This window comes from Lagenorhynchus albirostris, chromosome 3 (genome assembly GCF_949774975.1).
Source record: "Lagenorhynchus albirostris chromosome 3, mLagAlb1.1, whole genome shotgun sequence".
Classification (NCBI taxonomy): Eukaryota; Metazoa; Chordata; class Mammalia; order Artiodactyla; family Delphinidae; genus Lagenorhynchus; species Lagenorhynchus albirostris.
In genome coordinates, this window is record NC_083097.1 from 72,330,194 (window position 1) to 72,346,724 (window position 16,531).

Below are 16,531 nucleotides of genomic sequence, written 5' to 3' on the forward strand. Positions count from 1 at the left end.
AATCCTTGACCTTTTCTATTCCTGAGCACTCCTCATGCTTGCCTTGGGCAGGATTCAGGTGACGTCCTATCCTTGGTGGTGGAGGTGATGGTGGTAAAGTAGTGGATGCCAAATCTTCGGAATTTTTTATATATATATATATATGTGTATATATATACATATATATAATTTTATTTACATATATATGTAAATTTCTGGATACACACACACGGACACACATAAACATGCTCACATATACAGCACGTCTCCCTGCCTCCCCCCACCCTGGTTGAATTTTCCTGCCATCTATATAGGGACCACACTTGTTTTTGACCTTACCATTCCCCGAGCCACAGTCTGTCCCTAAAACCCTCTCCAAGTCTCTTACACTTAGATTTGGTTTAAACTGGGTTGCAGTTGAGATCAGGAATGTGGAGAGTTGTTTTTGTTATCAAAGCCTCATGTCAAAATATGGTGACCACAACTTCCTTTGTTTGTATATTTGATTCTGTGAATTGGCAGAGAAGCTCTATTTTTCAAGATGGTTTTGACTTTTTATATTTTCATAATATTTTAATATTTTTCTTCTAAAAACTATTCAGTTTTTCCTGAAAGAATGGGTTGTTTTTATTCATTTATCTTACAAAGCTGTACATTTACCGTTTCATATTTTTCCCTAGAGGGAAATTAGTTTCTGGGGAAAGTTTTGGGCTCTGTGAAACCTGCATTCTTCCCATCCTGGGAAACAGCAGAAAGAGTGAGAATTTCCCTTTGTTCTCTTTGTCCCCATCTACAGCCTGGCCACGCCCACCCTCTTGGGGTGATTTAAGGGCCCAGTCCTTTCTTACTTTTTTTTGTCTTTTCTAAGAATCTTACTTTGCTTGCTAGTCTACAGACTTGACCGTTGCTAGCCAAATTAGAAGAATGGTTAGTGAGGAAATATCTTCCATGTTTTTCAAGATGGCCTATGTTCAAGGGCAAAGAGCAGAGGATACCTTTTTTAGCCACTTAAAAAGAATAGCATTATATACTATTAAATATTTGTTTACATTCTTTGTTTGAAAAAAACTTCATTATGATCTTCAATGATCCTCTTCTTATACATATTTAAAGTGTGCTGCACTTAAATAAAACTACCGAATACAATTTGTTTCAGAATTATTATAATAGTTTACATTTATTTAGCTCATGCTATGGAGAGACACTTTAATCTTCACCAGGAACTTGCAAAATAGGGAACCACTAGCTTCATTTCACATGTGGAAATTGAGGTCAGAGAGGTTAAGTAACTTGCCCAGGGTAACCCAGAGCCATGATTTGAGCATCTGATTTTGTTTCTGCTGCATTTGTTGTGTTGGTTAGAAACATTTCTTATTTGTATTATTATTTTCTTATTTTGCCCCTTATCACGTTAGGATGCATTTGACATAACTGTGTACTTCCCAGATTTAGTCACAAAAGCTTATTTTTCAGTTTGTACTGTGATATTAAATTAATTCTTTTTTTCAGAGAACCTCTGATGGAAATTTATTCTTTAGCCATTGTTCTGTGTTTTTCATGGTTCTTTGGCTTTTAAAATGAAGTCTTTTTGTTAAGACAAATCCCAGGTTAGGCGGGTTTTTGGGTGGGGGAAATTTAATAGAGAAGTTTGATTAGCAAAAACTAATATAAAATAGTCAAATCTGAAATTATCATCATACTTAAAGAAAGCTTGTTCAGTTGTGCTTTTAATATCATTTTAATTGTTCACTTCTCTATGCACAATACCTAAACATATTCATATAACAAGTGTATGCACTAACTGAAAAGCTTATGTAATTTGTGAGCATGTATTTCAGAAGAACTTGTTCTGTTTTCTTTTTATAAGGTATGCATTCCCTTACATCGGGATGGAACTGATGGCCAGGCTACTGTCTATTGGAGTTTGAAGCCCTCTGGCTTTAATTCAAAAGCAGTGACCCTGGATGATATAGGACCCTTTAATGGCTCTGTTGTGTTTTTATCTGGGCAAAGTGACACAACAATCAACATTACTGTTAAAGCTGATGACATACCGGAAATGAATGAGACGGTAACACTCTCTCTAGACAGGTAATAACCCATTTAGGTAATGTTTAGTGACATTTATATGTTCACGTTCTCTGAAATAATTTTGTTTCTTGTTTTAATTCTTTTCTTCACATAAAGTAAAAAGAAAAAACTAACTAGATAATGTCATGCTGACCTTCTTCTGACTTTTCTGATGTTTGTTGATGGCTTTTGGTTAGACTGTTACAACATAGTGAACTCTTACCCTGCTATTTATCATGAAGAAACATTACATAGAGAATTTATAGAAGGTATTAGATACATCTTAATCATAGCTAATATGTTGCTATGTTCAAAAAATAGGCAGCAGCAAACCCAAAATGTTAGGTTAGGCAAACATCTCTGCTGGCTTCATTTTCATCAGGGAAGAGGATTAGAGCTTGTTTCAGTGAGTAAAAAGAAAGTGTTAATCTTCATATAATGAAATTCTCTTTTTTACATGGAATTTAACATTAAATAATACTAATTTTCCAGAGAATAAAAAATAATACAAATTTAAGGGGTATTTTTAAGTAATAATAAGGATTTAGTTAACATTTCTCAGTAAGTAATTTATATCAAGAAAATATCACAATCTCTCAAAGAGAAATTTTTTTCAGTGATTCAGAAAATTCCAAAAATAAAAAACTACTGTGCATAATTGATGTTAATTAAAAAAATTGAAACCAAGCTTATCTACTACAGGTCTCTATATTAAAGTTGATACATATTAGAGAAGGTTAATATGTGACTTGAGGGCTTTGCAAAATTTTTATTTTAGAAACAATAAAATTCATAGATGAATCAATACCTGTTATTTTATACTGTTTTAATGAGGACTGAAGTAGTAATAATTATTTTATGTAACCCCTGGTCCTCTCCAAATTTTACTCTCAGTTTGTTGTAGGTTTTTCTATGTTGGTGTATTGTGTAAACACATTTTATAAACCTTATGAGTAGTTGTTTTTATTTTTATGTGGAAGAAAAATTCAGAATATAGGGAACAAATCTGTTGAATGTCTGCTGTACATTTTGTGTGCTTTCAGTACCACATTGTGTTTTCTTCCTTTTTCTTAACATAAAATTAAAACAAAACAAAATAGGCAAACAAACCAAAAAAAGCAAAAACCAAATACAACACACACACACACACAAACACACATGCACAGTCTAAATGACTTATGGTTTTAATATATATTTTCCATTAAATCTTAAGGAAAGATATTTCATATGATGAAAAAATTGGTGAAATGTAAACTGAAAATTATTAGTTTTTCACTTGTGTGCTTTTTTTCCTTAAGTTAGATTTGAGTACTTATTAAATCAGTGGACAGTCTTAAAAACAAACTAAAGAAAAATGAACAGCAATTATAAACCAAAGAGGTAGCAATCTATAGGAACTTTGTTAGCTAAGCTGCAAGTTTCTGCTCTGAACTAAATGTCTAAAGAATGATTTAAATTATACCTCTGCAAGTTCATAAGTGACTATTCTTCATATTCTTTCAAAATAGTCATTTTCAACCTTATCATGTAAGTCTTCGAAATTAACTAAATATAATTTTAAAGTATTTTCTCTCTCTTTCCTCTGGGTTAAGGCAGTACACAAGAAAGTATAAACCATGGGGCAGAGAATTTCAGAAATTAATGGTTCCTCTCTTTTCAAGCAGAAGAAATTAGTTCAAATTTATACTAAAATGTTTTAATGCAATTAGTAACTAGTGCATACTTGTATTATCTCAGTTGTGCATGAACAAATTACAATTCAGTGTTCTAAGACATTTAATTAAATAAATGTGACAATCTCCTATTTTATCAAAATCTCCGTCTCAATTTTGCAAATTTTTAACAAAACTAAAATGAAAGAATGAATGAATGCGACTGTGATTACAGTAAGTTACAATAAAATATTGCAACAAAAAATAATTAACACTTTACTGTGATACCATTTACAATTTTCTTTTAATGTCAAATTCAAATGAAAATTCTCTATATTTCAATTAAATAGAGATAAAAGTTACCCTGGTACTGAGTGATTTATGATGCTTCTAATACCATACTAATTAAAAATATTTTGTTGTTTAGTTCTCACCAAATCAGAAACAATATTATTATGCCAATTTATTTCAGAAAAAATTGTAATATATGTAGTATACAACTCCTTACTTATAGTGTTATTTGACTTGAAAAATGAAGCACTAGGACTCTACATTCTGACATGTTTCTCAAGGCTGTTTAAAAATACAGCACATTGGGAATTTGGCAAAGTGTTTAGATTTCCTGATATGAAGTTATATTTAAGTAATATTTGTCATAATTAAAAGATACAGCGATATCTTTTGGCTTCTTGAGTATATTCCTGTGCAAATGATGAAAGATATGTTTTTCTCTGCTGATAGAGTTTTTATATTTTCAAAGAATAACTGGCGTTAGATCTGAGGATGTGGGATTTTATTTTTTTGAAACCTAATTAAAGCTACTAAGTAATTAAAAGTCGGGCTGAATGAAATTTGCTCAGCTGCCGTGGTTTTGTGAGCGTGCACAGTGCTTGGCAGCCTCCAGCGCCTTGGAGCAGGCCTGGAAAGGAATGTCTTCAATGGGTCTTGACGTGCTGGCTGGTCATGGGGTCATCTTGCCTAAGTGGGAACTGCCGAACCTTTTGCTAGCATTTGTGAATAGCAAAGAACCCAGTGTGCAGAGTTCCCTTAAAGTGAATATGACTAGCTTGTGCGGGGGGAGGGAAAAAAGAGAGCTTTCTTTAGCTTTATTTTTACCCTGCCATTCACATTTCTAACAGTATTGGTGAGATTTTGGCAAATAGTGTCTCTGTCTTACCCGCCCCCCCCACGCCTCCCCTTCTTTCTGTGTTGACAGGGTAGAAACCGAAAGGTTTGTCGTGTATTTTGGGTAAGTGTGCTAAAGAATGTCTTGTTTTTGGTGATTCAACATTTTGCTTTGCAAGTCAGTGTTTCGGACAAGGCTGCTGTTCTGCATGACCACCAGTCTTGAGAGAGTTTGCTTGTCCACCTGCCTGTGCATGCTTTGTGTGTCCTTTCATCTTCTAATGATAAGCTTATATGAAGAGTTTTTTTTTTGTATTAAGAGTTTTAAATTATGAATGCATTTAAGATATCTGATAAAATTTTTGAGAATGTATGTAATTTCATGTTTTGAAGAACTTAAAAATTTTAACTTTCCTTATAGTGTACATATAACCAAGAGAACAATTAGTGTCCTTTGCTTGTGAGATTCTTATTTAACATCTTTTATGAATCTTGTGGTTTAACAAAGAATTCAGAAGCAGGGCACTCATCTCTTCCATTGGTTTTTGAGTGCATCTAAGCAATTTCTTGCCTACATTCTCTCAGTTGTCGTATAAAGAACTTTTCAAAATTTTGCCTTTTTCCAAAAGGGTAGCACATTAAAAATAAATTCATTTGTTTAATGCTCAGAATGGATTTTTATATTTCACATTCTGATCGTGTTTTTTTTGTCTCTTAGCTTATATAGACATAGGAAATTTTAATTGATTAAAATATCAATGTAAATGAAATATGGACAAATTTGCAATGAAAATCATATGACTGCATTAATAATCCAAAAAGGATAACTATCTTATTATTTGGATTATATCTTCTGTGGCTACTAGTATGCTAGGTATTGGCTGTCAGATTTCCAAAAGCTGGGGAAAGATGTTAATTCAGATTCTCTGTTACACAGGAAGTGTGCTGTCCTTTTTATATATTAATTGTGACTGCATTGTAATTTTGAGGTCTGATCAGCAGTACGTTTTGATTCAATAGAAAGTGACATTTGGAAAGGTTTAGAGCAGCTTGCAGGATTGAGAATTCTCAAAGAGTATGCTGGCTTTTAAACCCTCAGAGCGTTACAGTCCTAGTCCCTTTGATCATTCTAATTATAGGCTGAACATAAAAACCAGAAATAAAAAACATCTTGTTTTAATATGTTCTTCTGAGATTTGTATAGGAATTGCTATAGCATGTCACGTATCTCAGATCTATTCTATTCCATTTTTTTTCATGTATGTCACGCATTTTCTTTTGTAATAAAACAAAAGAAAATGTGTGAGGTTAAAATCAAGGTGAATAGAATCATATTAAAGGTCACAAAGTATTTCTAAAATCTAATCACAATTTTATTTTTGGTGTGTCTTGCTTTAGTCCAAGCAGTTAACCAACTTGTATTCAGTTAGTATAATCTTACGTAATGATTTTTTTTTAAAGAAATTCATGTGTATGTAAAGTTAAAACAATTTTATTTAAATTATTTTTAAACTACATGTTACAAATTAACTTTTGCTAAAACTGGAAACAAATTTGTGAATTTGATACTACTTTATAAAATATATTTAAACCTTTGATTAATGTATTTTTAAGGTACACATGCAGTGTTTGGTTTCAGTCAAATATGAAAGAACCAATGAATTCAGAAATAGAAGTTCTCCCATAAATGTTATCAGTAAAACTGTTTTGATCTGAAGTGATTTTAATATACTTAAATGCAACTTAAATTTTACCTCCTAATAACCTTCATATTCATTATCTGAAGTGTTGTAAATATTTTAAATAAGACTTCAAAATTCAGAAGTAAGACTATAGGTAGTCTGTAAGACTTAGAAAGCCTGTAAAACTTTTTCCCCTCTGACTTCCCCAGGGTCAACGTGGAAAACCAAGTGCTGAAATCTGGATATACAAGCCGTGACCTAATTATTCTGGAAAATGATGATCCTGGGGGAATTTTTGAATTCTCTCCTGCTTCCAGAGGACCCTATATTATACAAGTAAGTATGAAAGAAACTTCAATCTATTCTGTACTCACAGCTTCAAAAGAACAATCTCGAAAGATTTAAGCTTTTGTGGACTTTTTTTTTCCTGTCCTATATATGGTACTTTACTGGCAAGAACACAGTTATCATCACTATTATTGTTATAATCATATAGATAGCATATAATGAGGGCCTTCTATATTCTCTTCCCTGTTCTAAGCACTTTGTAGTCACAGCCCTTACTCTTCACAATGAGTTAAAGAGGTCTGTGCTCTATTTCACATTTTACAAACGTGAAAAAGAGACACATTGGCATTTCTAGCTGAGCCTTAGACAGACTGCTTAAAGTTGTGATGCCAAACCTATTCAGTCCAAAATTCAGGGTGTGTGATTCTTTTGTTTTTTTTAAATACAGTTTTGAAAGGTTACTTTCCATTTACAGTTAGTACAAAATATTGGCTGTATTCCCCATGCTGTACTATATATCCTTGAGCCTGTCTTACACGCAATAGTTTGTACCTCCTCTCCCCCACCTCTCTGTTGCCCCCCCACCCACTGGTAACCATTAGTTTGTTCCTGTATCTGAATCTGCTTATTTTTTTGTTATATTCACTAGTTTGTTGTACTTTTTAGATTCCACATATAAGTGATAACATACAGTGTTTGTCTTTCTCTGTCTGACTTATTTCATTCAGCATAATGCCCTCCAAGTCATCCATGTTGCTTCAAATGGAAAAATTTCGTTCTTTTTAATGGCTGAGTAGTATTCCATTGTGTGTGTGTGTGTGTGTGTGTGTGTGTGTGTGTGTATATATGTGTGTGTGTGTATGTATATATATATATATATATATATATACACACACATACCACATCTTTATCCATTCACCTGTTGATGAACACTTAGGTTGCTTTCATATCTTGGCAATTATAAATAATGCTGTGAACATTGGGGTGCATGTATCTTTTTGAATTTTGTGGATTTTTTTAAGGAAGGAGAATCTGTAGAGCTCCACATCATCCGTTCCAGGGGAGCTCTTGTTAAGCAGTTTCTACACTACCGAATAGAGCCAAGAGATAGCAATGAATTTTATGGGAACACAGGGGTACTGGAATTTAAACCTGGTGAAAGGGAGATCGTAATCACCTTGCTATCAAGATTGGATGGAATACCAGAGGTATGGGATTTTATTTTTTCCGTGTGCTTTTGTGGAAAGTTGATAGTATCTTGTATATTATGAATATAAATATTTTGAACACTGGCAAGGAGATACAGGAAAGGAAGTGGGCAAGAAAGGATTGAGAAGTGCTTATGTTTGGAAAATAAAAAAAAACAAGCTTAAGAAACAAAGTAAGACTTATTCCAATTTGAATTGTCCATGTTTGTTGTACGTAAAGCAGTACCAAACAATCTGAAACGTTCAGTGTGTAATCAGTTTTCATCTCCTTTTAGGTTTATATATGTTAAACCTTATTTTATGTAATCTGTATTGACTGAACTTTCAGTGATACAGTTTTGAACTGAAGAAATTTTTCTGTAAAATTACTCTTTTAAAGGAAATAAATTTTAGTTGTATATTAAGGGAATCAGATATTGTTCCATTATGTTTACATACCATTGCATATGTAGCTTTTACATTAATTTTATTTACTCTTATTATTTTAAATGACTAGATCATCAGTGATAAGGTTAAGTCTTCTTACAATTTTAATATAGTATCATGGTTTATCTTTTCCCTTTTTGAATAATGTATACTTATATCTGATGTCTCTCTTAATTGATGGAAGGATGTTAAAAATTAAAAAAAAATCAGCTTTGTTTTTTCAGTGAGTGGCATGTTTGTGAAAAGCTGATTCTTGAATATATATATTTTAATTTCCTCTGAAAATTTCAACTTTATATTTTTCCTAATTTAACATGTTCATTTTAGTTGGATGAACATTATTGGGTGGTCCTCAGCAGCCATGGTGAACGGAAAAGCAAGTTGGGAAGCGCTACAGTTGTCAACATAACGATTCTAAAAAATGATGATCCTCATGGGATTATAGAATTTGTTTCTGATGATCTAATTGTTACGATAAATGAAAGTAAAGGAGACGATACCTATAGTGGTAATTTATTCTACTTTTTATTTTCTATTACTGTTTACTAAAGAAGAAATTAGTCATGTGTTTAGTTTATTTTTTTAGTAAATAGTTATTTTTAGTTGTCCAACTGCTGAGAAATTACATGTAGTACAGAAATTGGTGTTTTAGAAAATCATATTTAAGATTGCTAGTTTTATTTCTTACATAGTATTGTGAGGATGACTTCAGTTATATTTTGATTTCAGTTAACCATATGTGGTAGAACTCAAACACTCAAAAGAATGAGTTGAGTCAAATAGGAAAAGCTTTAGGAGTTACTGCTAGGGAACTATTGCAGTGGCACAAAATGAGATGTATTGATAGGTTATTTTTAGAGCTGTGTCTCTCTGGGTAAGAAAATCACTTTTGAGTATGCAGCTTCCTCTAGCTGCCCTTAACAAATATCCTTATAGGACTTTGTGATAGGTGTACCTAATTAGTCACCATTCTGCTCCTTTTGCTGAATGACTTTTAAAATCGCAAACTGTGATAGAAAAGATCAAGTCCATTTATTTTATCAATTGTATACCTACAGAGGGAAGACTAGGTTAATTTATATATATACCTTGAGGCTGGGCTAAGGAAATAATTGGTTTTTATTAAAAAGAGGGCTTATTTTTACTTTTATTTGAACAATTTCTTCACTCATCATTTTAAAATTGTTTAATATATGCTCATATATGTTATACCCATTTGTATTTCACAGCTGTTTATGGTGTAATAAGAAATCGAGGCAACTTTGGTGACGTTAATGTATCATGGGTGGTTAGTCCAGACTTTACGCAAGATGTATTTCCTGTCCAAGGGACTATTGTCTTTGGAGATCAGGAATTTTCAAAAAATATTACCATTTACTCCCTTCCAGATGAGGTAAATGTTACACAAATAACTCTCTTTTTTTTGTTTAATAATTTTTTAAAATAATTAAACATCTGGTAATTTACTCTGTCATGAGAGTATGTGATAAAGCAGCAGTCCCCAACCTTTTTGGCACCAGGGACCGGTTTTGTGGAAGACAATTTTTCCCCTGATGGGGGTGGGGGTGAGCAGGGGGCGGGGGATGGTTCAGACGGTAATGTGAGCGATGGGGAGCGGCCGATGAAGCTTCACTTGCTCACCTGCCGCTCACCTCCTGCTGTGTGGCCCAGTTCCTAACAGGCTGCCGCGGCCCGGGGGTTGGGGACCCCTGTAAAGAACTCATGTGTGATAATGTTTGACTATAAGCCAAAATAGAAATATTATTTTTGGTTTCCCTGAAGGCATTTTTAACTCTTAGAACTGATAGTCGCTGGTGACACTGCGTAGGTGCCAAATATCAGGGATTCATACTTGTGAGAGAGGTTAAGCACTTGGTTTGTACTTAGGCCCTTTGAGGATGAGGTCACCATCTACCAGGTATCCTATGATGCACTCTCAGACTCAGGACATTGGACCAGATGGATGGTGGATTCAGGATAATGCAGAGAAAGAAGTTAGTAACAATGGGGTGGACCTTTCTGAGGGACACTGTGCTTCGAATAGGTATGGAAACCTGTCTCCTTTCCTTCACACTTGTGCCTTGAGAGACAAAATTCCAACACTGTTCCATTTTAGGGTCTGTAGAAGACCGGCTTACATGGATGAGAAAGAGAAACAGTGTCCATCTGGGGAACCATATAGGCTCAGAGATGTGGGGAGTCTCATCTTGTTAGGACAGGAGAATGAGGTCTTTGTGATGTACTTCGGTGAAACTTAAGTAAGGTTTGTAAGGGGCCTTTGAGAGCTAGCTGAGCTTTTGTTATGATTATGAATTCTGTTCTAAGTGTGTCATAAAGTTATTTTTCTGTTCCATTGTTTTTCCTTAAAAACAATATATATCCTATTTTCTTATAGAAATAACTTAAGCTATGTAGTATTTCTGTTTTTAACTTACGTAAGGCATAATATCTCTATTTCCATTAAATTTTATAGTGAGTCAAAATAAAGTGACTGTTTGGATGAATGTACATTAAAATTTTGGGGGGTTCTGAGGCCTACTTGAATAATTTAGAGTGGTTCTGCCTCAGAAGTAGAAACAAACATTAGTACCGTTATTAATAACGCTCTTTTTTAAAAAAGATAAAAATAATTTAGGAATATGTAGTGGAATTATTTATACAAATCACCTGACTAAAAGCATGTGTAACATTTTCCAAAAGATTCCAGAGGAAATGGAGGAATTTACCATTATCCTACTTAATGCCACTGGAGGAGCTAAAATAGGAAATAAAACTACTGCAACTCTGAGGATTAGAAGAAATGATGACCCCATTTATTTTGCAGGTGGTATTGCTTTCTTATTTGAGTGAGTTCACATCTTTCTTGAACAGTATAAAAATACTTTTTTTCAATAATTGTTTTAAGTGAACATTTTCAATAAAGCACAATTGTTGCTTGTTTAAATAGGATTTCATAATTTGTTTGGATGATCATTATTCAATTTCTTTGACATTTTAACAAATACTTTTAAGGATCTTCTGAAGGAAAAAGAAAATAAAATAACTACTATTTTATTAGCTTTGTTCTCCTCCCACTTTTAAATTCCAAGGTATTTTCTTTCCATTGTGCAAAAATGAACACTCTTCCACATAACCTCTTCCAGTACACAGTGTAGCCAGTTCAGGGTCTGCATATTGTACTTGATGAATGGTTACTTACTATAATTACTATTACTTAAGGGACATATAAGTTAACGTATAAATTAAGGTCTCCCCATTTTTGCCACTTTAATGCTTTCTTTAGAACTGTCTTTTCCACCTGAGATATCTTTTAGTTTTATTTGGTATCTAATCTATTGGTATCTAATTCTTTCTTAAATCATTTTTGCAAGATGTTCAATTTACAACTGTAGGACTCTTAAACCTCTTGAGTATTATTGATTTATATTTTAACCTTCAGTTAACATGTACTTAATGAGTTAGTCCTGTGTTCAGTCTTCTACTAACCCTGTAGAAGAAGTGGCAAAAATAAAACCTAAGATATCTGGGCCTATTGTCAAGGAACTTATGGTCTAAATTTGAAAATAAAGTGTATGAAACAGTAGTCAGAGGATTCCAGACAGTATGTAATTTACTGACAAATTGGGTGTTGAAGACAATGGATTCCATAGGAGTCAAGGCAAGAGGAAGGCCATTGACTAGAAGTAATCAGAGGAGACCTCATGTAGGCGTTGGGATCAGAGCTGAGTCTTTAAGTAAAGACACAGTGGAGTTCATTTCTTGTGGGGGGCAGGGAGAAACATATGTGATCTGAAAATATGGAGATGGAATCAGAAAAGCTCACACGTTTCTTCTTATCTTTATGAATATTTCAGAACCTCGTGTAGTGAGGGTTCGGGAAGGTGAGACTGCTGACTTTATAGTTCTCAGAAATGGATCTGTTGATGTTGCCTGCACCGTCCAATATGCTACCATGGATGGGAATGCTACCGCCAGAGAGGGGGACTTTGTTCCCATTGAAAAAGGAGAAATGCTTGTTTTTGCGGTTGGAAGTAGAGAGCAGAACATATCTGTATTCATTAATGAAGATGATATCCCAGAAACAGATGAGTTCTTTTATATAATCCTCTTTAATTCAACAGGTAAATAAATTACATTTATGGCATATCTGTTGTTTCAGTGCTTTTATGAGATGACATTAAGCATTTAACTGTCACCTGGGATTGTTCAAGAGCAAAATTGTTTATTTCATTGCTTTCTTGAGGGAAGGGCTGAGGAATATATGTGTTGAGACTTCGTGTACCTGGTATACTCTATGTCATTATTCTTAATCTTTTTTCACAATATAGCACACATAGAAAATTATGTTATTATTATATGAGGAATAGAAATCTTTTAGCTAAAGCTACCCTAAGTCTTTTCTAGTCATCCAAGGGCTTAGGGCATCTGTAGTCTCTTCCCTCCTAGCAGGGTGCCGGGCATGGTGGTTGGGAAGCTGCATTCTGTGGGTGACTTGAGCCCAATTGGCTCTACAGCCACAATGCATGACAATTTGCAGGAGGGGAAATTCCTTCTTCTCCATGCTATAAATGAAGCAGGATGTTTTGTCCCCATTATATGGGTCCTGAGAATGTTTTGACCCCATCTTTAGTAAATTAGAGGGATTATAGCTTCTTTTGGTATTTATTTTATTCTTTTAAGAGTACATAGAGTTATTTTTTTCCTTAATCTTCTAGATTAAGAAGACATGATACTCCATCATCCCTGAATACACGAGTGTGTTTTTTCCTATATACTAGGACATTTTCCTACATAACCACAATATAGCCATTGAAATCAGGTTAACATTAATACAATTATTGCCTCAGACCCCATTCAGATTTCTCCAGTTTTCCCAACAATGTCCTTTCTAGCAAAAATGATCCTTTCCTAAATCATGCATTGCATTTAATTGCTGTGTCTCTTAATCTCTTCAGTCTGGAATAGAGTCTTTCCTTGACTTGCATGACCTTTATAATATAGAAGATTACAGGGCAGTTGTTTTGTTGAATGTCCTTCATTTTGGTTTGTTTGATGTTCCTCATGATTAGATTCAGGCTTTGCATCCTTGGCAGGAATTTCATAGTTGTAATTCTGTGTTCCTATTATATCTCTTCTGTTGGCACATGATTTTGTTTTGTCCCTTTACTGCCATGTTTACTTTGACCACAGTTTAGGTGGTGACTGCCAGGCTTCTCTACTGTACTTTTTGTTCCTTTGTAATTAATAAATATTTTGTGGGGGAGATAGTTTATGTAAATATCCTGTTACTCATCAAACTTCCAATTTTTTCATTGATATATTTATTAGTATGGACTCATGATTTATGTTTAATGCAGTGGGTTATATTTCGCTATCATTTCTTTTTTACCATCTTTATTAGAGTATAATTGCTTTACAGTGTGTTAGTTTCCACTTTATAACAAAGGGAATCAGCTATACATATACATGTATTCCCATATCTCCTCCCTCTTGCGTCTCCCACCCACCCTCCCTATCCCACCCATCTAGGTGGTCACAAAGCACCGAGCTGACCTCCCTGTGCTATGTGGCTGCTTACCATTAGCTATCTATCTCACATTTGGTAGTGTATATATGTCCATGCCACTCTCTTACTTAGTCCCAGCTTACCCTTCCCCCTCCCCGTGTCCTCAAGTCCATTCTCTACATCTGCGTCTTTATTCCTGTCTGCCCCTAGGTTCTTCAGAACCATTTTTTTTTTTAGATTCCATATGTATGTGTTAGCATACGGTATTTGTTTTTCTCTTTCTGAGTTACTTCACTCTGTATGACAGACTCTAGGTCCATCCACGTCACTATAAATAACTCAATTTCGTTACTTTTTATGGCTGATAATAATAATATTCCATTGTCTATATGTGCCACATCATCTTTATCCATACATCTGTCAATGGGCACTTAGGTTGATTCCATGTCCTGGCTATTGTAAATAGAGGTGCAATGAACATTGTGGTACATGACTCTTTTTGAAGTATGGTTTTCTCAGGGTATATGCCCAGTAGTGGGATTGCTGGGTTGTATGATAGTTCTATTTTTAGTTTTTTAAGGAACCACCATACTGTTCTCCATAGTGGCTGTATCAGTTTATATTCCCACCAACAGTGCAAGAGGGTTCCCTTTTCTCCACACCCTCTCCAGCATTTATTGTTTGTAGATTTTTTGATGATGGCCATTCTGACTGGTATGAGGTGATACATCATTGTAGTGTTGATTTGCATTTCCGTAATGATTAGTGATGTTGAGCATCCTTTCATGTGTTTGTTGGCAACCTGTATATCTTCTTTGGAGAAATGTCTGTTTAGGTCTTCTACCCATTTTTGGATTGGGTTGTTTGTTTTTTTGATATTGAGCTGCATGAGCTGCTTGTATGTCTTGGAGATTAATCCTTTTTCAGTTGCTTCATTTGCAAATATTTTCTCCCATTCTGAGGGTTGTATTTTCGTCTTGTTTATGTTTTCCTTTGCTGTGTAAAAACTTTTAAGTTTCATTAGGTCCCATTTGTTTATTTTTGTTTTTATTTCCATTTCTCTAGGAGGTGGGTCAGAAAGGATCTTGTTGTGATTTAAGTCAGAGTGTTCTGCCTATGTTTTCCTCTAAGAGTTTGATAGTGTCTGGCTTTACACTTAGATCTTTCATCCATTTTGAGTTTATTTTTGTGTATGATGTTAGGGAGTGTTCTAATTTCATTCTTTTACATGTAGCTGTCCATTTTTCCCAGCACCACTTATTGAAGAGGCTGTCTTTTCTCCATTGTATATTCTTGCCTCCTTTATCAAAAATAAGGTGACCATAGGTGTGTGGGTTTATCTCTGGGCTTTCTATCCTGTTCCACTGATGTATATTTCTGTTTTTGTGCCAGTACCATACTGTCTTGATTACTGTAGCTTTGTAGTATAGTCCGAAGTCCAGGAGCCTGATTCCTCCAGCTCCGTTTTTCTTTCTCAAGATTACTTTTGCTATTCGGGGTCTTTTGTGTTTCCATACAAATTGTAAAATTTTTTATTCTAGTTCTGTGAAAAATGCCATTGGTAGTTTGATAGGGATTACCTTGAATCTGTAGATTGCTTTGGTAGTATATTCATTTTCACAATGTTGCTTCTTCCAATCCAAGAACATGGTATATCTCTCGATCTGTTTGTATCATCTTTAATTTCTTTTATCAGTGTCTTATAGTTTTCTGCATACAGGTCTTTTGTCTCCTTAGGTAGGTTTATTGCTAGGTATTTTATTCTTTTTGTTGCAGTAGTAAATGGGAGTGTTTCCTTAATTCCTCTTTCAGACTTTTCATCATCATTAGTGTATAGGAATGCAAGAGATTTCTGTGTATTAATTTTGTATCCTGCTACTTTACCAAATTCATTGATTAGCTCTAGTAGTTTTCTGGTAGCATCTTTAGGATTCTCTATGTATATTATCATGTCGTCTGCAAACAGTGACAGCTTTACTTCTTCTTTTCCGATGTGGATTCCTTTTATTTCTTTTTCTTCTCTGATTACTGTGGTTAAAACTTCCTAAACTATGTTGAATAATAGTGGTGAGAGTGGACAACCTTGTTTTGTTCCTGATCTTAGAGGAAATGGTTTCAGTGTTTCACCATTGAGAACGATGTTGGCTGTGGGTTTGTCATATATGGCCTTTATTATGTTGAGGTAAGTTCCCTATGTGCCTACTTTCTGGAGGGTTTTTATCATAAATGGGTGTTGAATTTTGTCAGAAGCTTTTTCTGCATCTATTGAGATTATCATATGGTCTTTCTCCTTCAGTTGGTTAATATGGTGTATCACATTGATTGATTTGCATATATTGAAGAATCCTTGCACTCCTGGGATAAACCCCACTTGATTATGGTGTATGATCCTTTTAATGTGCTGTTGGACTCTGTTTGCTAGTATTTTGTTGAGGATTTTTGCATCTGTGTTCATCAGTGATATTGACCTGTAATTTTCTTTCTTTGTGATATCTTTGTCTGATTTTGGTATCAGGGTGATGGTGGGCTCATAGAATGAGTTTGGGACTGTTCCTCCCTCTGCTATATTTTGTAAGAGTTTGAGAAAGATAGGTG

At 34.3% G+C, this 16,531-nt stretch overlaps 1 protein-coding gene across 1 annotated transcript in view; it reads left to right on the top strand.

The window, feature by feature from the left end:
* Positions 1-16,531, top strand: part of ADGRV1 (adhesion G protein-coupled receptor V1) — a 564,972-nt gene that overhangs the window by 59,281 nt on the left and 489,160 nt on the right. The window contains exons 13-19 of the mRNA XM_060146321.1: positions 1,847-2,070; positions 6,718-6,844; positions 7,819-8,004; positions 8,758-8,938; positions 9,660-9,823; positions 11,131-11,254; positions 12,285-12,551. Coding sequence (XP_060002304.1) covers positions 1,847-2,070; positions 6,718-6,844; positions 7,819-8,004; positions 8,758-8,938; positions 9,660-9,823; positions 11,131-11,254; positions 12,285-12,551 — 1,273 coding nt within the window. The remainder of the gene's footprint in view (positions 1-1,846; positions 2,071-6,717; positions 6,845-7,818; positions 8,005-8,757; positions 8,939-9,659; positions 9,824-11,130; positions 11,255-12,284; positions 12,552-16,531) is intronic.